Source organism: Salmo salar, chromosome ssa12 (assembly GCF_905237065.1).
Source record: "Salmo salar chromosome ssa12, Ssal_v3.1, whole genome shotgun sequence".
Classification (NCBI taxonomy): domain Eukaryota; kingdom Metazoa; phylum Chordata; class Actinopteri; order Salmoniformes; family Salmonidae; genus Salmo; species Salmo salar.
Window position 1 is genome coordinate 80,099,690 of NC_059453.1, and position 24,713 is coordinate 80,124,402.

At 42.6% G+C, this 24,713-nt stretch overlaps 1 protein-coding gene across 1 annotated transcript in view; it reads right to left on the reverse strand.

The window, feature by feature from the left end:
- LOC106565749 (inositol 1,4,5-trisphosphate receptor type 1) overlaps positions 1-24,713 on the reverse strand; it is a 165,990-nt gene that overhangs the window by 61,750 nt on the left and 79,527 nt on the right. Inside the window, 6 exon segments of the mRNA XM_045691827.1 lie at positions 3,877-3,987; positions 4,365-4,565; positions 13,425-13,690; positions 13,987-14,176; positions 19,928-20,115; positions 24,039-24,168. Of these exon segments, the coding sequence (XP_045547783.1) occupies positions 3,877-3,987; positions 4,365-4,565; positions 13,425-13,690; positions 13,987-14,176; positions 19,928-20,115; positions 24,039-24,168 (1,086 nt within the window).

Sequence of the window (24,713 nt, forward strand, 5' to 3'; positions counted from 1 at the left end):
CTTTCCGTGGGAATTACCGGGAATATATGGGAATTAACAGGAATATACGGGAATTAACGGGAATATATGTAAATTAATATTAATACCATTTAAATGTAGATGTTTTTTGCATTGGATATATTTACCATTTCATATGGAGACAGAAACAGAAACATTTTACCTTATCATAAGTAGACATTACTGCAAATGATTAAATCCTTCCAATAGAAAAAAAATGAAATAAATGTAGTTACGAATTTAACATTAGTTGACTCTTCACATGATTTTACTGAACAACAAAAGGGAATATGCACAACTGAGCAAGAAGACAAGTGCAATAGAGTGTCTAGTTTGAGAAACAGATGCCTCACAAGTCCTCAACTGGCAGCTTCATTAAATAGTACCTGCAAAACACCAGTCTCAACGTCAACAGTGAAGAGGCGACACCGGGATGCTGGCCTTCTAGGCAAAGGTCCTCTGTCCAATGTCTGTGTTCTTTTGCCCATCTTAATTTTTTCTTTTTATTGGGCAGTCTGAGATATGGCTTTTTATTTGCAACTCTGCCTAGAAGGCCAGAATCCCGGAGTCGCCTCTTCACTGTTGACATTGAGACTGGTGTTTTGCAGGTACTATTTAATGAAGCTGCCAGTTGAGGACTTGTGAGGCATCTGTTTCTCAAACTAGACACTCTAATGCACTTGTCTTCTGCTCAGTTGTGCACCGGGGCCTCCCACTCCTCTTTCTATTCTGGTTAGAGGCAGTTTGTGCTGTTCTGTGTAGGGAGTAGTACAAAGCATTGTACAAGATCTTCAGTTTCTTGGCAATTTCTCGCATGGAATAGACTTAATTTCTCAAAACAAGAATAGACTGACGAGTTTCTGAAGAAAGTCTTTGTTTCTGGACATTTTGAGCCTGTAATCGAACCCACAAATGCTGATGCCCCAGATACTCAACTAGTCTAAAGAAGGCCAGTTTTATTGCTTCTTTAATCAGTAGAACAGTTTTCAGCTGTGCTAACATAATTGCAAAAGGGTTTTCGAATGATCAATTAGCCTTTTAAAATGATAAACTTTAACAATGTCTACACTGTATTTCTGATCAATTTGATGTTATTTTAAGGAACAAAAAAAGGTGCTTTTCTTTCAAATACAAGGACATTTCTAAGTGACCCCAAACTTTTGAACGGTAGTGTACATCTGTAAAAAGATAGTCTAGAAACTAAAGCTTTGGTTGTCTTCCTCTCAGGCTTCCATGTCTTCTCCCTGGACCTCCTCAATGTCCACCTCTTAAACATCAGACTCTGAGACCTCATCTTCACTGTCACTTTCCAACCTTGTTGAGGATGGCTCGTTTTCAGGCTCAAAAAGCCTCAAATTTGCCCTGATAGCCACCAATTTGTAAACCCTTGTATTGGTCAGTCTGTTGCGTGCTTTGGTGTGTGTGTTCCCAAACAAGGACCAGTTGCGCTCTGAGGCGGCTGATGTTGGTGGAATTTGGAGGATGATGGAGGCAACAGGCGAAAGGCCTCAGATCCACCAAGTCCCTTCCACCAGGTGGCTGATGAGATATGTTGGCACAACTGCCATATTGCATCTCCATCCCACAGCCCTTTCTTGGAAGTGTACATCGCCAGACGGCCAAGAACCTTGCCCTCATCCAGGCAAGGTGGCGAGACATGGTAGTGACGACACCATAGGCATTGAATGATCTCTGCACCAGACAGGATACTCTTGCCAGCATACTTGAGGTCCAACGTACGCTGCGGCATGTATGGGCTTCAGGCAGAAGTCTTCACACTTTTTTTATGTATTTCAGAACTGCAGTTTCCTCTGCTTGGAGCAACGGTGAAGTGGGCAGGGCAGTACGGATTTCTTCTCTTACATCTGCAAGCAGACTCTGAACATCAGACAGGATGGCATTGTCTCCCTCAATCCGTGCAATGGCTACTGCTATAGGTTTCAGGAGTTTCAGGCTGCTTACCACTCTCTCCCAAAATACATAATCCAGGAGGATCCTCTTCATGGGGCTGTCCATATCGGCAGACTGTGATATGGCCATTTCTTGGAGAGACTCTTTCCCTTCCAGCAGACTGTCAAACATGATGACAACACCACCCCAACGGATGTTACTGGGCAACTTCAATGTGGTGCTCTTATTCATCTCACTTTGCTTGGTGAGGTAGATTTCTGCTATAACTTGATGACCCTTCACATACCTAACCATTTCCTTGGCTCTCTTGTAGAGTGTATCCATTGTTTTCAGTGCCATTATGTCCTTGAGAAGCAGATTCAATGCATGAGCAGCACAGCCAATGGGTGTGATGTGAGGGTAGGACTCCTCAACTTTAGACCAAGCAGCCTTCATGTTCGCAGCACTGTCTGTCACCAGCGCAAATACCTTCTGTGGTCCAAGGTCATTGATGACTGCCTTCAGCTCATCTGCAATGTAGAGACCGGTGTGTCTGTTGTCCCTTTTGTCTGTGCTCTTGTAGAATACTGGTTGAGGGGTGGAGATGATGCAGTTAATTAGTCCTTGCCCACAAACATTCGATCACCCATCAGAGATGATTGCAATACAGTCTGCTTTCCCTACGATTTGAACTCTGCATCCAGCAAATGAGTAGATAAAGCATGTCTGGTTGGAGGGGTGTATGCTGGGTGAAGAACATTTAGAAATCTCTTCCAATACACATTGCCTGTGAGCATCACAGGTGAACCATTTGCTTACACAGCTCGAGCAAGACATTCATCAGCATTTCTTTGACTACGTTCCTTCATTGAGTCAAAAAACTTCTGATTCTAGGAGGACCATGAGCTGTTGCTATCGATAAGGTGTCTGATTCATCATTTTCACCTCGAATAGAAGTAGAGGGACTTTTGTCAGAGGTTGCTTGTTGTGAGCACTGAGGGAACTTTATGAACTTGGCCAGATGATTCTGCATCCTTGTTGCATTCTTCGCATATGATTTGGCACAGTATTTGCAAATGTACACAGCTTTTCCTTCTACATTTGCTGCAGTGAAATGTCTCCACACATCAGATAGTGCCCGTGGCATTTTCCTGTAAAGATGATTAAAAAAAATGAGTAAGAAAACAGCAAATATAATTCCATGTACAGATAAATAGTTATGCTGTTAGATTAAACAACTCATTTGTAAGATAAATATTTTATAATTATACATGTATGGAAACAGGTGAATTAACACTCCTCAGTTAGCAGGCTCAAGCAAGCTAAAACCCACATGGTAGCAAAAACTAACTAGCAGAAATTGTTAACAAGTTAGAAATTATTTAAACACACTTTACTGTAGGCTACTATTTACTAGTTAACAAAAAAATTATGTATGTCATATAAAATATATTCACCCCACCCAGTATTGTAATCAAAACTTACCGGAAAGCATGTAGTCCTTGGCTCAGACAGTGTAGTAGTGTGGCCTCAATAGCATCTCATTAGTGTGCAAGATCTTGAGAATCAGCTGTACATGTGATGGAAGAGTGCACTGCACATGTGATGGAAGAAAGCACTGTGCATGCAGAGGGATGCAATTCCATTGAATTGGGGATAGTTTAACCAAAATATGCCACAAGACCTAGAATCGCCTATGTGTATCCAACAAAAAAGGTTCACTGTTATAAGCTAACTTTTTTGATGAATTTATGCAAAATTCCCAAAATTCCCAGGCTTAACTTCCCATGGAAAATTTCCTGAAAACGTTTCAGACCCTTTGCAACCCTACAAGGGATACAGAGCATCAGGAGGATGAATAACATTCAGCTTGTCATGAGTGCTGTTGGTTAAAAAAATGCATTAAACCAAGACAGAACAAAGAAATATGTCAAATGGATAATAAAGGAAAACAAACAGGGTGGAACATCACTACTAAACCAAGACAACCTTGAGCTCCAGCACCAGGTCCATCCTCTTCTTGCCCAGGGGGTTGATGTCATTGAGGATCAAAGCGATGATGATGTCGATACCGTTGCATTCATGAGTGGCGATGCAGTTCTGACAGAGAAACAGACAAACAGGACACTTTTTGATGTTGTATTTATGGTTGAGTCAAAATATCTCCAGATTAACCGGAAAACAATATTACAAAGGCCTTTGTTTAGTCTGACATGATCCTGCAAGAAAAAGCCATGCAAGGAACACATTTTTTTGTATGGAGCTGTGTACTGGGACCTATCTGGGCTTGTAAAGAGAATTTAAAAGCTTAATTAAAGCACTGCCAAATAAGACCAACCCTGCTATTACTGAAATGGAGACAGCAGTTATACGCAAACACTGGGTCATTTGACTACAACGTTTCATGATACTCCATCTGCACATATAAAACAAAGCTTTTGATCTAGGTAGCAGGAGGTATGAGTGTGTGTGCCCACCTGGTTGTCATGGCAGGGTCCCTGGCAGTACTCTGTGAGGCTCTCTACTGTCTGGTTGATGAGGCCTACGTTCTTCTCATTGATGTAGAGTCCCAGCAACCCCAGGCCTCCCGTGGTGCTGCCACAGATACAGTCCAGGAACTGCAGCGTCTCACAAACCAGGTTATAGTTGTTCTTGTTGTTCTGACACCTCAGGAAGTTCTGGAGTGGAAAGAGACACACAACTTATAAATTAGAGACACACTAATTCATACATTCATTCTAAACATTATGAACAATAACCTTAGATCCCTCTATGAACAAATGGGGTTATTCCACTGAAAAACTACAAAAGTACTGGCTTTGAGTATAATATTACCCTGCGTGCACAATTATCACCCCCCTCAGCTCCTCCTTGTACTTTATGCAAATTATCTGATATACTGTCTAATTATGCAAACTCTGAATTACTGATTTTGGGAGATTTTAACCTGGATTGGCTTTCACCAGTATCCGATAAATTAAAAGACATTTGTAATGAGCTAAATCTAACTCAGCTGATAACTAAACCAACCCGTCCCAACTTTAAGAACCCAGTAAAATCTACTCTACTAGACATTATTCTAACAAACACCCCCCATAAATACACAGCCAGTGGGGTTTTTGCAAATGATATCAGTGACCACTGCCCTATTGCTTGTATTAGAGATACCAGGCTGAAACACTCTGATGCCTGTATAATCTCTAAGATAAATTATAAACATTTCTCACAGCAAGCTTTTACCCTTGACTTATATCACTCTGAGTTTTTATCCACTTGCTGCTTTCTGGACCCGGTTTTAGCCCTTGCTTTTTTCTCTTCTATTGTTACCTCTATGTCTGATAAACATGCCCCGCTTAAGAATCACAGAGTAAGAAACCGAACCAGTTCTTGGTTCTCTCCTGAATTGTCAGGTCTTTTCCTGCAAAAGAATCGGGCCTGGGCCTTGGCGAGGAAAACAGGTACTCCAGCTGATTGGTTGTTTTTTAGGCAATTGAGAAATAAATGTACTGCAGCAAATTACTTCCTTAATGCTATGACAGATTCTGCAGGAGATCCTGCAAAATTCTGGAAAACCGTTAATTCACTGAAACGGGGGAATTCTGCTGTTTCTCTTCCTAAGCAAATTACCTCAGATTCCTGTATCCTAAGTGAAAAAAATGATATTTGTGATGCTTTTAATAAGCATTTCATCTCTGCTGGTTTTTTATTTGAAAGGAAAAGTGGCCATTGTGGCACTGGCCAGTTAGTTGATTTTTCGTCTTGCTTTTCAACCGTTACTCTGAAAAATGGTAACCCTGTTTTTAGTTTCCAGAAAATAACCGAAGCAGAGGTTCTAGCTGCCCTGTGTGCCATTGATACTAAGAAATACTTAGGCGCTGACAATTTAGACCCGTTCTTACTTAAGTGTGCTGCACCTATCATTGCTGGTTCAGTGACACACATTTTTAATCTAACATTAAGCACAGGAATTATCCCTAAGGTGTGGAAAGCAGCTTTTGTTCTGCCATTACATAAGGGAGGTGACGGTAGTGATTTGGATAACTATCGACCCATCTCTAGGCTCCCTTGTCTGGCAAAGATCCTAGAATCTATAGTCAACAAACAGTTACAGTCTTTTCTTTCTGCTAACAGTATTCTTAGCACCAATCAATCTGGTTTTAGATCTAAACACAGTACCACATCGGCCACTATGCTTGTTGTAAATGATATTGCAAATGCCTTAGATGATAGAAAGCACTGTGCTGCGTTGTTTGTAGATTTGTCAATAGCTTTTGACACTGTAGACCATGCTATCCTTTTGAGTAAGCTGTCATCTATAGGAGTGGGCACTGATGCCTGCCGATGGTTTTATGACTATCTTAAAGATAGAACTCAGGCCGTCATGGTCGATGGGGTCAAGTCTGACTCCTTACAGTTACTTAAAGGGGTGCCTCAGGGTTCAATAATTGGCCCACTATTGTTCTCACTTTATATAAACAACATTGGTGATGATGTCAAATATTGTAAATTCCATTTATATGCAGATGACACAGTGATGTACTCTATTGCTCCAACAGCGGACCAAGCTTTAATGCAGTTGGAGTCTGATTTTAGGATACTACAGGGGTCTCTTTTACAGCTTAAACTTGTTTTAAACGCTAAGAAAACAAATGTCATGTTTTTTTCTAGGTCTAAACTCTCAGTTAGAAACACTTTTGTAATCACTAGCTTGGATGGTACTCAAATCAAACAGGTCTCTGCATATAAATATTTAGGGGTATGGTTAGATGATAAGCTTTCTTTTAAAAAACATGTTACTGAATTGGGAAAAAAGCTCAAATTCAAGATAGGGTCCCTTTACAGAAACAGGGCTTGTCTGTCCTTTGTAAATAGAAAACAAATTGTGCAGGCTACTTTTATGTCCGTTTTAGATTATGGTGATATTATCTATATGCATGCATCGGCAAACACATTAAAACCACTGGATGCTATTTACCATTGTGCACTCAGGTTTATCACGGGTGATAGTTACAAAACTCATCACTGTATCCTATATCAACATGTGGGTTGGGCCTCTCTATCTGTGAGGCGAGAGCAACATGCTCTCTTGTTTATTTATAAAGCGCTTCTTTTAAAACTACCTCCATATATATCATCATTAATTTCCACTAGATATACAAATTTTAAAACCAGATCACAGATGTGGATTACATTAGAGACTCCTGCGGTCTCCACAGAGTTGGGTAGGACTGCCTTTAGTTCCTTTGCACCTTATTTATGGAACAAACTGCAGATCCAACTTAAGTTAGACACTCTGGTGTCCCTTGCCCATTTACATTTTTTTATGGAGGATCAATATGATGTTGTCTGTGATTGTTTCTGTTGAATTGTGTCTTTGTTTTGTATGTTTGAAATGTTCTTGTGTGTATGCCTAAAACTGTACATGTCAACATGTTTACACAGGGCACAGCCGTAAAAGAGATCCAGGTCTCAGTCTGTTTTCCCTGTTAAAATAAAGATAAAAAAAAAAATAAAAAAAATTAGGCAAGTGATTATTCTGATCTTATCATTGTTTCTATTCACATTTTCGAACTCCAAACCATATAAACTTGAATGCTTATTGGATTTAATCATTTTCAGGTGATATGTATTTGTGTAATGAGGGAGGGTGTGGCGAAAGTGAATAACACCTTATATCAAGGTGTGCATAATTATTAGGCAGCCTCATTACCTCAGGTAAAATGGGCCAAAAAACTAATTCAACTGACACTGAAAAGCCAAAAATGTAAAATGCCTTTCAGACGGATGCGACACTCTTTAAATAGCTAAACTATTGAGGTGTGACCACCGGACATTCAAACATTTTGTTGCAAATAGTCAACTGGGGCGCAAAAAACGCATGGGGAAGAAAAGGCGCAAATTAACTGCAAAAGACTTGAGAAGAATTAAACGTCAAACTACCAGGAACCCATTATCTTCCAGTGCCACCGTATTCCAGAACTGCAACCTACCTGGAGTGTTCAGAAGTACAAGGTGTCAAGTGCTCAGAGACATGGCCAAGGTCAAGAAGACTGAAACAAGACCACCACTGAATAAGATTCACAAGTTGAAGCGTCAAGATGAAGACAGATTTTTCAAAGGATTTATGGACAGATGAAATGAAAGTGAATCTTGATGGACCAAATGGATGGGCCCGTGGCTGGATCAGTAATGGACACAGGGAACCACTTTGAGTCAGGTGCCAGCAAGGTGAAGGAGGGGTACTGGTATGGGCTGCTATCATTGAGGATGAGGTAGTTGGACCTTTTCGGGTTGAAGATGGACTGAAACTCAACTCCCAAACCTACTGCCAGTTTCTGGAAGATTCTTTCGTCAAACAGTGGTACAGGAAGAAGTCCTCAGCATTCTAGAAGGCCATGATCTTGATGCAGGACAATGTTCCATCACATGCATCCAAGTACTCCACTGCTTGGCTAGCCAGCAAGGGCCTCAAAGATGCCTGAATAATGACCTGGCCCCCTTCCTCACCTGACTTAAATCCTATTGAGAACTTGTGGGCCCTTCTCAAACGTGAGATTTACAGTGATGGAAGACAATACACCTTTTTGAACAGTATTTGGGAGGCTGTGGTTGCTGCTTCAGCGAAAATTGATTGTGAACAGATCAAGAAAATGATAGACTCCATGAATGGAAGGCTCATGGCAGTTATTGAAAATAAGGGTGGCTATATTGGTCACTGAATATTTTTGAAAGGGCAAAAATGTTATATAATTGTCATTTTGTGTTACTTATCTGTTACACTTACTCTAAAAATTGAGAATAAACAAGTGAGTTGAGAGAAATTATTTTTGTAATTTAGTTGCCTAATAATTCTGCACACTAATAGTTGCCTAATAATTGTGCACACTTATATATTTCCCTGAGAAAGAAAAAACTCACTTTGCCTTTGTTAAACATTCAGGTTTGAGGTTCAATAACATTTTGGATTGACTGAGAGCATTGTGTTTGTTCAACAATAAAAGTAATCCCGAGGAATACAATTTGCCTAATAATTGTGAACGCAGTGTATTAGAAAATATAAATGATTAATGTGCTATGTTAAAAAGGCTGCCTGTTATAGTTGCCCTCTGCCTAAGAGGCGGTGCATTTGCGTACAGCCCAGTACATCAGTAGAGCCGAGCTCCCTGCCATCCAGGACCAATGCAACAAGTCTGGAACCAACAGGATCCTGAACAGCTTCTACCCCCAAGCCATAAGATTGATAAATAGTTAGTTAAATAGTTAACAAAATACAGTTGAAGTCGGAAGTTTACATACACATAGGTTGGAGTCATTAAATCTCGTTTTTCAACCACTCAACACATTTCTTGTTAACAAACTATAGTTTTGGCAAGTCGGTTAGGACATCTACTATGTGCATGACACAAGTAATTGTTCCAACAATTGTTTACAGACAGATTATTTCACTTATAATTCACTGGATCACAATTTCAGTGGGTGAGAAATGTACATACACTAAGTTGACTGTGGCTTTAAACAGCTTGGAAAATTCCAGAAAATGATGTTGTGGCTTTAGAAGCTTCTGATAGGCTGAATGACATCATTTGAGTCAATTGGAGGTGTACCTGTGGATGTATATCAAGGCCTACCTTCAAACTCAGTGCCTCTTTGCTTGACATCATGGGAAAATAAAAATAAATCAGCCAAGACCTCAGAAAAACAATTGTAGACCTCCACAAGTCTGGTTCATCCTTGGGAGCAATTTCCAAACGCCTGTAGGTACCACGTTCATCTGTACAAACAATAGTATGCAAGTATAAACACCATGGGACCACGCAGCAGTCATAACGCACAGGAAGGACGCGTTCTGTCTTCTAGAGATGAAAGTACTTTGGTGAGAAAATTGCAAATCAATCCCAGAATAATTGCAAAGGAACATGTGAAGATGCTGGAGGAAACAGGTACAAAAGTATCTATATCTGTCACGTCCTGACCAGTAATAGGGGTTATTTGTTATTGTAGCTTGGTCAGGACGTGGCAGAGGGTATTTGTTTTATGTGGTTCGGGGTGGTGGTTTGTTTAGAAGGGTGTTTGATTTATTATTTCCGGGTTTTGGGTTATGTTCTATGTTTTTGTATTTCTATGTTCTTTCTAGTTTAGTATTTCTATGTTTAGGTATTGGGTGTTGGACTCTCAATTGGATGCAGGTGTTTTCTAGTTGCCTCTGATTGAGAGTCCTATAATTACGTATGTGTTTGTGTTTGGAGTTTGTGGGAGATTGTGCTAGGTATAGCTTAGTTGCCTTACCAGCCTGTTATGCGTCATTGTGTTTTGTGTACGTGTTTATTTTGGTTTCCCTTCTTTTCCTAAATGAAGAAGATGAATACACATGATCCCGGTGTGTTTTGGTCCGACAATGATTTTTCTTTATCGTCTGACGAAGGAGATTGTGACAATATCCACAGTAAAATGAGTACTATATCGACATAACCTGAAAGGCCACTCAGCAAGGGAGAAGCCACTGCTCCAAAAACCCCATAAAAAAGTCAGACTACGGTTTGCAACTGCACATGGGGACAAAGATCGTACTTTTTGGAGAAATGTCCTCTGTTCTGATGAAACAAAAATATAACTATTTGGCTATAATGACCATCATTATGTTTGGAGGAAAAAGGGGGAGGCTTGCAAGCCGAAGAACACCATCCCAACCGTGAAGCACGGGGGTGGCAGTATCATGTTGTGGGGGTGCATTGCTGCAGGTGGGACTGGTGCACTTCACAAAATAGATGGCATCATAAGGATGGAAAATTATGTGGATATATTGATGCAACATCTCAAGACATCAGTCAGAAAGTTAAAGCTTGGTCGCAAATGGGTCTTCCAAATGGACAATGACCCCAAGCATACTTCCAAAGTTGTGGCAAAATCGCTTAAGGACAACAAAGTCAAGGTATTGGAGTGGCCATCACAAAGCCCTGACTTCAATTCCATAGAAGATTTGTGGGCAGAACTGAAAAAGTGTGTGCGAGCAAGGAGGCCTACCAACTTGACTCAGTTACACCAGCTCTGTCAGGAAGAATGAGCCAAAATTCACCCAATTTATTGTGGGAAGCTTGTGGAAGGCTACCCGAAACGTTTGACCCAAGTTAAACAATTTAAAGGCAATGCTACCAAATAGTAATTGAGTGTGTGTACACTTCTGACCCACAGGGAATGTGATAAAATAAATAAAAGCTGAAATACATAATTCTCTCTACTATTATTCTGATATTTCACTTTCGTAAAATAAAGTGGTGATCCTAACTGACATAAGACAGGAATTATGTAAACTTCCGTCTTCAACTGTAGCTACCCGGACTATCTGCATTGAGCCTTTTAGCACTAGCTTTGACTCATCACATGCTGCTGCTACTGTGTATTATCATATCCACCTCAATTACCTCGTACACCTGCACATCGATTCGGTACTGGTAGCCTGTGTATATAGCCAAGTTATCGTTACTCAATGTGTATTTATTATTACTTTTATTATTATGCGTTTTAGTTTTTTTTTCACTCTTCACGGTTGGGAAGGGCCCGTAAGTAAGCATTTCACTGTTAGTCGACACCTGTTAGCAGTGCATGGGTAAAATCACTGGGGAAGCCCCCCCGTTGTTTGCTCTATAACCTGTTCATTAATATGCCTTGCGACCGTGATATATACAGTAGGCCTAAAGGCTGAGACAATAAGAAGACACAGTGGCAGAATAAATTCAACCACACCTTTGTTTTTATCACAAAACCGGATAGCAATCTTTGTCCAGTGAAGTCCACAGCGCATATTGCATGTACAGTAACAACCAGTTACATGACCTATAGCATGGTCAAGCAAGTTAATGTTTCCAACATTTTCGGACCAATAGACAACTATTGATTTTTAACCACAAAGAGTTACTGCAAGTCTTAAAGAAAACAGGTGCTCCAGCACCATTTCATCTTCAACATCATCAAATCACCTCTGCTTAGTCTAATACAGTAATTTTTTTTTAAATGATTTAGTCCAATCAACATAAGCTAAATATGACGTGGCTGTCCATGGTTCCGATTTCTGTGTGTGTGCATGCTCGTTCGTGCAAGTAGAAAAACATGTTGACTCACCCTACTTGTAGAGAAATGCCAATGCCATCTCTTTCATGTTGACAAAACAGTCTATCACTCTGTCATACAGTACACGCTTTTATTTTTTGTTGTACCTGGCTAAAATGCTTGCTCAAAAGCCTAACTTCCATTCATGGTCAACGTTAGCTAGTTAACATTAGCTTTCTACATTTAGCTCCAAATTGAACTTTCATCCTCTCAGGCCAGGGCACAACAATATATGAATTAATCGTTGGATCAGAATCCCCGTTATAATCATTGGCCCGTGAGTAGAATTAAGTAAAACCACAAGTCCAAATCCCTATTTCCATCGATGGCTAATTTAGGAACGGGACAGTTTTAGCTAGCTAGCTAGCCACCGGAGGACAACACAACTAGATGCAACAATTCACATTTTTCTGTCAATTAAGTATGGGATTTGATAGGAGTGACGCCAAATTCAAAGCTGGCTTCCCTTGACACTTATTTTTGGTGTGCCAGGACCATTCACAGTTGAGCTTGCTCAATTTAGGTCAACATTGATTGGCACATTTTTTATGCTTTTTTTTTATTAAGGGAGGACAAATGCTCGCTGGCTTCCCTTGCCTTCAATACTACATGCAGGAACAATATCATACTCATCTGGACCAGACAGCATCATATAGATAGTCTACACCTAGAGACAGAGGGGCGCTGTTTCGCTCGCTCAGATGCTTTCTCCTGTGAGATACATTCAGCCTCTTGCGAATTAAAGAAAAATTGTGAAAAAAAGAGAGACTAAATATTTATTTTTAATTTTATTTTTGTACATTTTTTGGGGAAGCCTGGCTTCCCTTGGCATCCATGAATACACGCCACTGGTTGTTTACGAAGCATGTGACGAATCAAATAGAATTTTATTCAAGTTTAAATCAATGGCTGGATTATTTAGAGATGAGATGCATCTTTAACTCATGTGTCTAAACATGTCAATGAGATTAAACCATGATTAGCTTAGCCTGCTGTGTTTGCCTCAGGATCAATCCAAACAGGCCAAATGCAGTGCACAAAACTGATGATGAGCCATGGTGATTCAGCATCCAGCTATCTGTCAATGATGTGGAGTCTTGACCTTAGTCCACAGAGTATGTTAGTGGGGGAAGTTCAATGTCTGTCTGAGATATTGAACCTCCCCATTTAAAAACACAAACACACTTGTCCTTGTAGTGAAACCAGACCAAGCACTATCAGATACGGAAACAGTTGCATCACGTTGTTCCAACAAATAATGTCTATTTTCACCATCTGGTTTCATTTCTGTATAACGATCTGGTGATGGAAATGTACCAATACTGAAACTGTAAGTGTGCCATAGGGCCTGAGCAACCACTGCAGCCCCCCTTCATAACTAACTGGTGTATCGTAAACCACAAGTAGTGCCCCTGGTGGTGTGGCTGACCAACCTGCAACTCCCTGTTGTGGTTCTCACACAGCAGCTGCATGAGGCGCAGGATGGGCTGCATGATGGTAATGATGACACTCATCTCCCCCTCTTGGTCATCAGGCGTGCTGGCGGGGCCCTGACACTCGGCGGCGGCCAGGTGCTCCTCGGCCTCGGCCTCACGGCGGTACGTGGTGAACGCCTTCTTAGTGACCGTGGACGCTTCCACCAGCTGCTCCTTGACCTCCTCCGTCACCGCAGCAACCGCAACCATAGCCACCACCTTCCCTGGTAAAAGAAGAACGTGAGGAATAAGAGACACTCACAACGAAGGGGACACCAGAGTAACATAGAGGAGAGTCTCACTATACAGTGTACACAGGAGCAGAGCTGGAGCTGTCACAGACCTTGAACTTCATCATCAGGCCCCAGCTTGCACTGCAGTGTCAAACAACTAAGTATTTGTGAATGACTGATTTATGATTTCTGCCATCTTCCGAGTGTAGTAAATTCACTATATTGACTGTCCCACTTGACAGGACCAGGATGCTGTTCACACCAGCCCTGATACCTTGACCCCTGACCTTTCTTTCCTTTAGCGGTGGGCGTGTCCTTGTCTGGGGGCTCCTCGTCCTTCTTCTTGCTACCCAGGTCGCTGGTGTTGACAGTCACAGTGGCCTTGATCTCCTGCTGGGCCAGCTTCATCCTCTCATAGAACACCTTGAAGAACATCTCTGACTTGTTTTCCCCTGTCAGACGCATGAAGAAGGATTTCTGGAATTGGACAAGAAGAACTAGTCAATGTTGCAGATTTAAGAGGTTTTGTTTCAGTTAATTCTGTGTTAATAAGGGAATTGGTAGCTAGAGGTTTTCATAGTGACGTATTATGATTATGTTGTCAGATTATCTACATATGCACATTTCCCATTTAACAAATACAAGGTAAACAGCTTAAAGGTCTAGCATGTTTGTTGTTCCGTTTGACCACATCTCCCCTGTCTTATTTATCTGTCTGTCTGCCTGCCTGCCTGCCTGTTATGCAGCCAGAGGCTCTCTCTCTGCAGCTCTGTTACATAACCCTCCCTGTGCTCACCTGAAATCATGCCATCTGTTCTCTGCCCCAGGGACACAACTCTACTGGTACCGTGCAGGGCAGGCTGCACTGTACACACATTCACACAGAGAACATAGCCAGGTAGACAGCAATCACAGCCAGGTACACAGCAATCACAGCCAGGTACACAGTCAGGTTCACAGCCAGGTTCACAGCCAGGTACACAGCAATCACAGCCAGGTACACAGCAACCCCTGCCAGGTACACAGCAACCCCTGCCAGGTACACAGCCATCCCAGCCAGGTACACAGCAATCCCAGCCAGGTACACAGCAATCCCAGCCAGGTACACAGCAATCCCAGCCAGGTACACAGCAATCCCAGCCAGGTACACAGCAATCCCAGCCAGGTACACAGAAATCCCAGCCAGGTACACAGAAATCCCAGCCAGGCAATCCCAGCCAGGTACACAGAAATCCCAGCCGGGTACACAGCAATCCCAGCTGGGTACACAGCAATCCCAGCCGGGTACACAACATTTACAGGAAGTATGTCAACAGCACATTCAGCATCAAGTACTTTAGCAATAATATAACCAAAACAAAACATCAAGTGAAAGTATGCAAACTAATTTACAACTTTGTATTCCATGTGCTACAGGCTGGTATATCCTGTCCCATTTTCCCTTTATTATCCCTCCTTACATAAGGCCTGTAATCAGCTGAGTTGTTGAAGGGAGGGAGCCACCAGCACTGAGCCTGTTACATCAGATAACAGGGGAGGAAAGGAGGGAAAGAAGTGGAGGAAAATCCTGCCCTACTTTTTAAGCACCAGAGTTGCTCGAAGTGTGTATGTGGTGTGTACGTGGTTAAGGTTAAGTCAACCTTGTTGACAACACCAGGCTCATTCATTGATAGTGATTAGGATCAGAAATCAACAGTGGCTATGTAACCAGGCAAACCTCCACCCACATTGCCACACAGAGGGGAAAACTGCCAGAAAGCAACTTTTTAAAAAACAGTTCCTAGTTTGAATGGGAAGCCTTCATGACTGTGACCATAAACAAGTACTTCCATCTCGGATCACTTGGATGACCATCATTATGCCAACACCTGCCTTATGTTCAAGGCAACTACAACAGCGGCAGTAGCAGCAGCAACAGTAGCAGCAGCAGCAGCACAAGCAGGAACAGAGCCTGCTAAGGAAAAACCCTGTCAGGGCAATTTGCCTGTTGTTCCATCTACACATATCAAGGAACTTGTCAGTTTGCTGACTTAATGGCTATCAGTTTCCAATTATCTGGAACAGGTTTCTAATCTATATCTTGGGTACATAACAACATGTCATAGTCTGCAACAATAACACAACACGGAAGGAAGATTGACATTGTTCTCTATGGGAAAATTGAGGGGTTTTATTATACACAAAAAAGGTACCATCTAGAACCTTAAAGGGCTCTTCAGCTGTCCGCATAGCATAACCCTTTGAAGAGCCCATTTTGGTTGCAGGCTGAACACTTTTGGTTCCAGGTAGAACCCTTTCTACAGAGGGTTCTACATGGAACCAAAAAGGGTTCTACCTGGAACCAAAACGGTTCCCCTATGGGGACAGCCGAAAAACCCTTTTGGAACCCTTTTTTCTAAGAGTGTAGACTAGGCATTAAGGTGTAATTACTACATGATACTCAATAGTACTTGGGCATTGCTAAGTGTAATTTACACCAGCATGGCTGTGATGGTGAGCTTATTTATCCCTGGGCCCTTGAAATGCACTATCAACCTGCTGATTCCTTCTTCCAGGAAACCACCAGCTTATCCTGTTCTCTGCAGCAGACTAGACCCTACCTGCAGGACCCACTGAGTGCACTATGGTCTCTGTCTCTCCCCAATGTTGGGCAAAGGGGCCTCCTCCATAAAAAAAAACAAGGTCATTCTGCATTCCTCTCTTTCTCTTTTTTATTGTTCTCCCTTCACTGCTATGCTGGCTCTTGGCATCAACAAGGGGCAGTTATGTAAGCTCTATTTATATCGCAGGCTCCCGCACTCCCTCCCTCCCTTCCTCAGTGAGCGACACAGCTGTGGCTGTAATCATTGGAGGGCTCCTGCACCGTACCGTGCCCACCAGTCAGTAACCACGGAGACCCGCTCTCACACAAGGCCCGGGCACATACAGTATAAGAGGATAGAAAAACAAACAAATAAACCACCCAGTATCCAATCACAACCCCTGCCAGCCACTTCCATCAGCATGGTGGAATTGTAGGGGGGTTTGGAACAGTGAGTGCGTTTACATGCACACTAAAAACACAATATTAAACTGATTATGGCAGTAGGCCGAGTATGGCATTAGTCATGTAAACACCTTACTCTTCTCTTAATTGCCACAAGGTCTTAATCAGCATACGCCGATTAAAACACCTGGATTTAGGAACACCTTAATCGGAGTTCCAGCGGTGTATTTGATCTGCGCATGTGTCAAAACACCAGCAGTGTGAGCTTCCCCTTTTTTTTGCAGAGAGTGACCTGCTAGCTCTGTGAAATGACAGGTCAGTTTCCAGCCTCCCGTCCAACACCCCCTCTCCCTCTGACAATTCTATTTATACTTTTCTCTCGAACCTACAGGCCTGAAGGGATGGGTTTTCTAAGAAGTTCTGTTTTTTATATCACTCTCACAAGACAAAGAAGAAAATAGAATATACGCCGGTTTGGCCTTTGAGCACTGATAATAACCAATAGTGGACCAGAAAGCTTGTTCAAGACAGTGTTCCATCATGCAAAGGACAATCAATTCAGACTCAATTAAAAAGAGTCAAATACTGAACAATGACCTAATTTGAGTTTCTACAGAATCAAGTTAGTTATCCCTTGAAACAGCATAATGACCTCACCACAGCCTGCAGGCTGTTCTGCCCACTGCCAGTGCTGTAATAGCCAATAGTGTGGGCATCAATTTCCAGCGTAGGTCAGAGAGCCTTTCAAACAGAGCAAGGAGCGTCACAATCCAATTGGCAGTAGTCACTATTGTCTGACCTATCTGTATGTCTACTCTGGAGCAGAGCCTTACATTGACTTTAAGGCTCTGAACGGGACTAGCCACAGGTGATAGATATCTCCATACAGGTGACCACCAGTAGCCAATGTACAGTACAAGCCTCTGCTTCCGTGCTCCTGAGGGTTGGTTGGCTCAATACTACAGCCTTAGCCTGCCTGGGTTGCAAAATAATATTCTTAGTCTTAAAAATCTGGATACTTTTTCTGTTTTATTTGTATTATATAATATTTTGAAAGGGGGAGGGGCCTGACACATCTCTGTGTTATCTACCTCTCCTGCACATGCTCTTTTCATTTGCCTTTAAAAAAAATACTTTTTACCCCTTTTTCACCCCAATTTCGTGACATCCAATTGGTAATTACAGTCTTGTCCCATCGCTGCAACTCCCGCACGGACTCGGGAGAGGAGAAGGTCGAGAGCCATGCATCCTCTGAAACACAACCCTGCCAAGCCACACTGCTTCTTGACACAATGCTCGCTTAACCCGGAAGCCAGCCGCACCAATGTTTCGGAGGAAACACCGTCCAACTGGCGACCGTGTCAGCGTGCATGCGCCAGGCCCACCAGAGGAGTAGCTAGAGCACGATTGGACAAAGACATCCCGGCCGGCCAAACCCTGTCCTAACCCGGACGACGCTGGGCCAATTGTGCGCTGCCTCATGGGTCTCTCGGATCTGTAGTGACGCCTTAGACCGCTGTGCCACTCAGGAGGCCCTTTCTTTTGACTTTTAAACTCTTATCAAATTGTTTTGTATGTTCTTGTGTGCAAATATAAATAAATCATCTTTGTTTTCAATAACGCACTTCCTCTTTCCCCCTGCAGGGCTGGCACATACAGCTCAGGGCTGCAGCTCACCTCAGCTCTTTCCCTTTCGTCCTTCATACTACTGGCCCTTCATACTACTCCCTCCTTCCCTCCCTCTTTCTCGTTGGCCCGGCGACTGCCCCAGATTACCACCAAAAATTGAAGAGAGGTTCAGCATTTTCTAAGAGACAGAAATGTGATGCGACTGCTGATATGATTCACTCAGCACCATACGGGATCCTGCAACAAAGCTGACTTGTCCCCTGCAAATTGTGAGTGAAAAAACAATCTGGGATTATGAAAGCAAGAAGCCCTGTGTGAAGTTGTGCAGGCTCCTTGGCTACAGTGAGAGAACCCCACCTCCACCCCCTCCATATAATACATTATCCTGCCAATCTCTTTCCCTGACAACTACCTGTAATGTTTTCCTGCAGGGAGGTCCTTTCCAATGCCCCAGTGGGTGTGCAGGACAGCATAATGGTGTTTAAGAGTGGGAGTAAATTATGCTTCAACTAAAAACGAAAAAAGGCATGAGGACCAGCGATCCCCTTACAATAGAAGTCTTAATGAGTAATGGCAGTAATTCCCCTGCTCAACTCTCTCACACTGCAGTCAGAAACTCTTCAGAATGAACACTTTTGCATGAGGTTGGTAACCACCAACCAAACACACACACACACACACACACACACACACACACACACACACACACACACACACACACACACACACACACACACAGATGACTTTGCAAATATTAACCCAAACTTCACAGGGCGCATCGCCACAATGCCAAAAGAAATACATACTCATGACACACACACTGTTATCTACTATCAGGAAAAGAGGAAGACATGTAGCCTTTTGAACCCTAACCTGACCAAAACACTCCACAGATCTACATACAAACAGCTGCCCTGGGTGTGTATGTGTGTGATATGTGGGATGGAGGACTACAAACTAGGGTGTGGTTTTCTACAGGTGTCTGGTCTGTCTAGAACATTTGGCTCCCAGGGCTGCTCCTCCTCCCCTTGTTCATACTGCACAGTGAGACGCAGTTAATAAGGCTCTGTGGTCTCTGCATTATTCAGCCAGTGACATGCTGTAGTTATATAACAGGAGTCATATGTGAGTTCCTTTGAGTAAACTGCCTGTGCAGTGGGAAGCCAAGCCACGGTTCATCAGGTAAAACCACTATACAAATACAAGCCCTATTACGTAACAGGCCTGTTAACGCATTAGCTCACACAGAGATACACACACACTCAAAAAACGCAGGTGCAAAGTAAGAAAACGTAACTGCCCAACAATCAGCCACCCCGCTCCCCACCACTATCCCCATGTTCCTCTCTTAACCTTGCTGTGCGGTCAGAGAAGTAATTGGTTTTGTTGCCACAGCAACCCTTTCTGGCTGGCTGAGAGGAGGGGAGGTAGTGACGCATTGGGGAGCTACTCAGAGCTTAGAGCTTGGACCTCTCCCAGCAGACAGACCATTAGTTCCTGCTCTGCCTCCACTTCTTGCTCTCCTCCTCTGGGCCCAGTCTCTCCCACTCTACCTCTTCTCTAACATGTTCTACTCATATCACATTGTGCCCCTAGCACAGGTTAATTCTCACCTGGATGACCGTGTTCCCGCCCTCCAGCAGGGCGATGGCCAATAGGATGCTCTCCTGGAAGATACGGTCGCTCGTAGCGTTCATGATGAGGTCAATTACCAGGTCGGACGCACCCTCTTTATCCAGACGGCACTGGACCTCATGCAAGGTCAGCTCCCCTCGGGCCGCGGCCGCCCCTGAACTCACCACTGGGGAGGGACAGGGAGAGAGAGACGGGGAGAGCGAGACAGGCAGATAGTCATCAAGAGCCAGACCAAGAAAGACACAGACAGACAGACAGACAGACAGACAGACAGACAGACAGACAGACAGACAGACAGACAGACAGACAGACAGACAGACAGACAGACAGACAGACAGACAGACAGACATGAGAACCTGTCATTGTAAATGAGAGTAAAAGTACAATTCCATCATCTCACAGGGATTTCCTCACTCAAGAGGATTGCTAGACGGGCAGATTAAAGAAGACAGTCTGTCTCTTTCCTGTTCATTGATTCACTGCATAATTTTCTTATCATTTAATGAGATGAATCTTGATGGATATGATCTCTAAACTAAATCAAAAACAGGATGCCAAAAGTATAGTGATGATCATTCCATGTCTTGAAAATAGATGTATTTCTTTGCTAAGACTAGCTAGCCTTGTCCAGTGATGACACCTGCTCCAGCCACACAAGGACGCAGATGTGTGATAATGTTACCCAGAGGGCCACTCTCTGGCTGTGGGAGCAGGTGTCCACACTCCACGAAACATTCTAATCAAGAGCTCGTCTCTCTGGTCGCCTGGCAACAGCACGGCTTGGCTCATTCAGAGGAGAGTGCTCAAATGCTGAGGGACAGAGCCTGGGTCCAAAGTCTTAATGGCGGACATGGTGGGGGCAGGCAGGCAGACACAAACGTGAACAGGAAGAAACTCATTCCTATTCTCCAGGCGTGGAGAAGAGACCAACCATGACTCATCACCCTGATTAGAGTCTGGAACACTTCAACAAGCTTTAATATTCTGAGGTATTGAGATGTACAGTGGGGTCCCTTGATAAAGATGAGCTATATTGTATACAAAAAAAAAAAATATATATATATATATATATATATATATATATATACACACACAAGCTACCGGTCAAAAGTTTTAGAACACCTACTCATTCAAGGGTTTTTCTTTATTTTACTATGTTCTACATTGTAGAATAATAGTGAAGACATCAAAACTATGAAATAACACATATGGAATCATGTAGTAACCACAAAATTTTTAAACAAATCATAATAGATTTTATATTTGAGATTCTTCAAATAGCCACACTTTGCCTTGATGACAACTTTGCACACTCTTGGCATTCTCTCAACCAGCTTCACCTGGAACGCTTTTCCAACAGTCTTGAAGGAGTTCCCACATATGCTGAGTACTTGTTGGCTGCTTTTCCTTCACTCTGCGGTCCGACTCATCCCAAACCATCTCAATTTGGTTGAGGTCAGGTGATTGTGGAGGCCAGGTCATCTGATGCAGCACTCCATCACTCTCCTTCTTGGTCAAATAGCCCTTACACAGCCTGGAGATGTGTTGGGTCATTGTCCTGTTGAAAAACAAATGATAGTCCCACTAAGCCCAAACCAGATGGGATGGTGTATTGCTGCATAATGCTGTTGTAGCCCTGCTGGTTAAGTGTGCCTTGAATTGTTGTTGAGATGTGTCTGTTACTTGAAATCTGTGAAGCATTTATTTTGGCTGCAATTTCCGAGGCTGGTAACTCTAATGAAATGAACCTCTGCAGCAGAGGTAACTCTGGGTCTTCCATTACTGTGGCGGTCCTCATGAGAGCCGGTTTCATCATAGCACTTTATGGTTTTTGCGACTGCACTTCAGGAAACTTTAAAAGTGTGCCTTGAATTCTAAATAAATCACTGACAGTGTCACCTGTAAAGCCCACACAATCACACCTCCTCCTCCATGCTTCACGGTGGGAACCACACATGCAAAGATCATCCTTTCACCAACTCTGGGTCTCACAAATCTCAAATTTGGAGTCATCAGACCAAAGGACAGATTTCCACCGGTCTAATGTCCATTGCTCATGTTTCTTGGCCCAAGCAAATCTTTTCTTATTATTGGTGTCCTTTAGTAGAGGTTTCTTTGCAGCAAATCAACTATGAAGGCCTGATTCACGAAGTCTCCTCTGAACAGTTGATGTTGAGATGTGTCTGTTACTTGAACTCTGTGAAGCATTTATTGTAATATCTGAGGCTGGTAACTCTAATGAACTTATCCTCTGCAGCAGAGGTAACTCTGGGTCTTCCTTACCTGTGGCGGTCCTAATGAGAGCCAGTTTCATCATAGCACTTGATGGTTTTTGCATCTGCACTTGAAGAAACTTTCAAAGTTCTTGACATTTTCCGGCTTGACTGACCTTCATGTCTTAAAGTGTGATGGACTGTCATTTCTCTTTGCTTATTTGAGCTGTTCTTGCCATAATATGGACTTGGTCGTTTACCAAATAGGGCTATCTTCTGTCTATCACCCCTACCTTGTCACAACACAAATGATTGGCTTAAACGCATTAAGAAGGAAAGAATTTACACAAATGAACTTTTAAGAAGGCACACCTGTTAATTAAAATACATTATGAAGCTGCATTATGACCTAATGAAGCTGGTTGAGAGAATGCCAAGAGCGTGCAAAGCTATCATCTCAAATATAAAATCTATTTTGATTTGATTAAACTTTTTTGGTTACTACATGACTCCATATGTGTTATTTCATAGTTTTGATGTCTTCACTATTATTCTACAGCAGAGAAAATAGTAAAAATAAAGAAAAACCCTTGAAAGAGTAGATGTGTCCAAACTCTTGACTGGAACTGTATATGTGTGTGTATATAGATGTGTATGTGTGTGTGTATATATATCTAACAACAGAACAAACAACAGCAAAGGACCTTGTGAGGATGCTGGAGGAAACGGGTACAAAATTATCGATATCCACAATAAAACGAGTCCTATATCGACATAACCTGAAAGGCCGCTCAGCAAGGAAGAAGCCACTGCTCCAAAACCGTCATAAAAAGCCAGACTACGGGTTGTAACTGCACATGGGGACAAAGATCACACTTTTTGGAGAAATGTCCTCTGGTCTGATGAAACAAAAATAGAACTGTTTGGCTGTAATGACCATCGTCATGTTTGGAGGAAGAAGGGGGAGGCTTGCAAGCCAAAGAACACCATCCCAACCATGAAGCACGGGGGTGGCAGCATCATGTTGTGGGGGTGCTTTGCTGCAGGAGGGACTGGTAAACTTCACAAAATAGATGGCATCATGAGGGTGGAAAATTATGTGGATATATTGAAGCAACATCTCAAGACATCAGTCAGGAAGTTAAAGCTTGGTCGCAAATGGGTCTTCCAAATGGACAATGACCCCAAGCATACCTCCAAAGTTGTGGCAAAATCACTTAAGGACAAAAAAGTCAAGGTATTGGAGTGGCCATCACAACGCCCTGACCTCAATCCTATAGAAATTTTGTGGGCAGAACTTAAAAAGCATGTGCGAGCAAGGAGGCCTACAAACCTGACTCAGTTACACCAGCTCTGTCAGGAGCAATGGGCCAAAATTCACCAAACCTATTTTTGGAAGCTTGTGGAAGGCTACCCGAAACATTTGACCCAAGTTAAACAATTTAAAGGCAATGCTACCAAATACTAATTGAGTGTATGTAAACTTCTGACCCATTGGGAATGTGATGAAAGAAATAAAAGCTGAAATAAATAATTCTCTCTACTATTATTCTGACATTTCACATTCTTAAAATAAAGTGGTGATCCTAACTGACCTAAGACAGGGGATTTTTACTAGGATTTAGTCAGGAATTGTGAAAAACTATGTTTAAATGTATTTAGCTAAGGTGTATGTAAACTTCCAACTTCAACTGTATATGTATACATATTCATATTATTTTATACTAATCCAATTGCTGAGAGAAAAATATTTTGTATAACAAGTAAAAAACAACAAGTAAAAAAATATAGGTTTCAAAATGACTCCACTGTATACGTCATCCAGTTCAGACAAACAGATACAGAGTGTCACAGAGATACAGAGACAGACAGGTACCTGCTCGAGGTTTCCCTTCTGTTCCAGGGGGGACAGGACCATTGATGAACGTCGTCACACTGTCTCTTCTGGCCCCAGGCTTGATGTTCCCATAGTAACGATTCACCAGAATCTGCCTCAGGGCTTCACCCTGGTGGAAAGAGGTGATGTCAGAGGATGGAGCCTACATCATCATCATGAGATTAACCCTAGAGTCGATGTCTGCGCCCCCTCGGACATCTAATTAACATAATACAAAAGAATCCCCATAAAATCTGTCAGTTTAAGCTAGAGATATATACGTTTTTTTTACATTGGATGCATCTCAATCCACCGCACCACTCCCCCATCTGCAGTGAAAGGTGACAGAGCTAGAGGGTCCGAACGGTTTGGCCTACAAACTAGTATGACCCCTCTATGTAAAGATGAGACTGTCACAAACACAATAGTGTTCTCCATTTTGCTCTACAAGCGTTTGGGACTCGTCTCAAGTCGGTACAGCCGATCTGCCAACTTCTGTCTGTAGCGGCCAAAAAAGTTGGGCTACACACTAAGACCCCTCTGTGGGAAGATGATACTCTCACGAACACGTCGGTTGTTTTGCTCTAGGATACCTCACAAGACTCGTCTGAAGACCACTGGTGCCGGTTGAAAAAATGTATGGAAGTATATACAGTATGGAGACAGTTTAGTGCC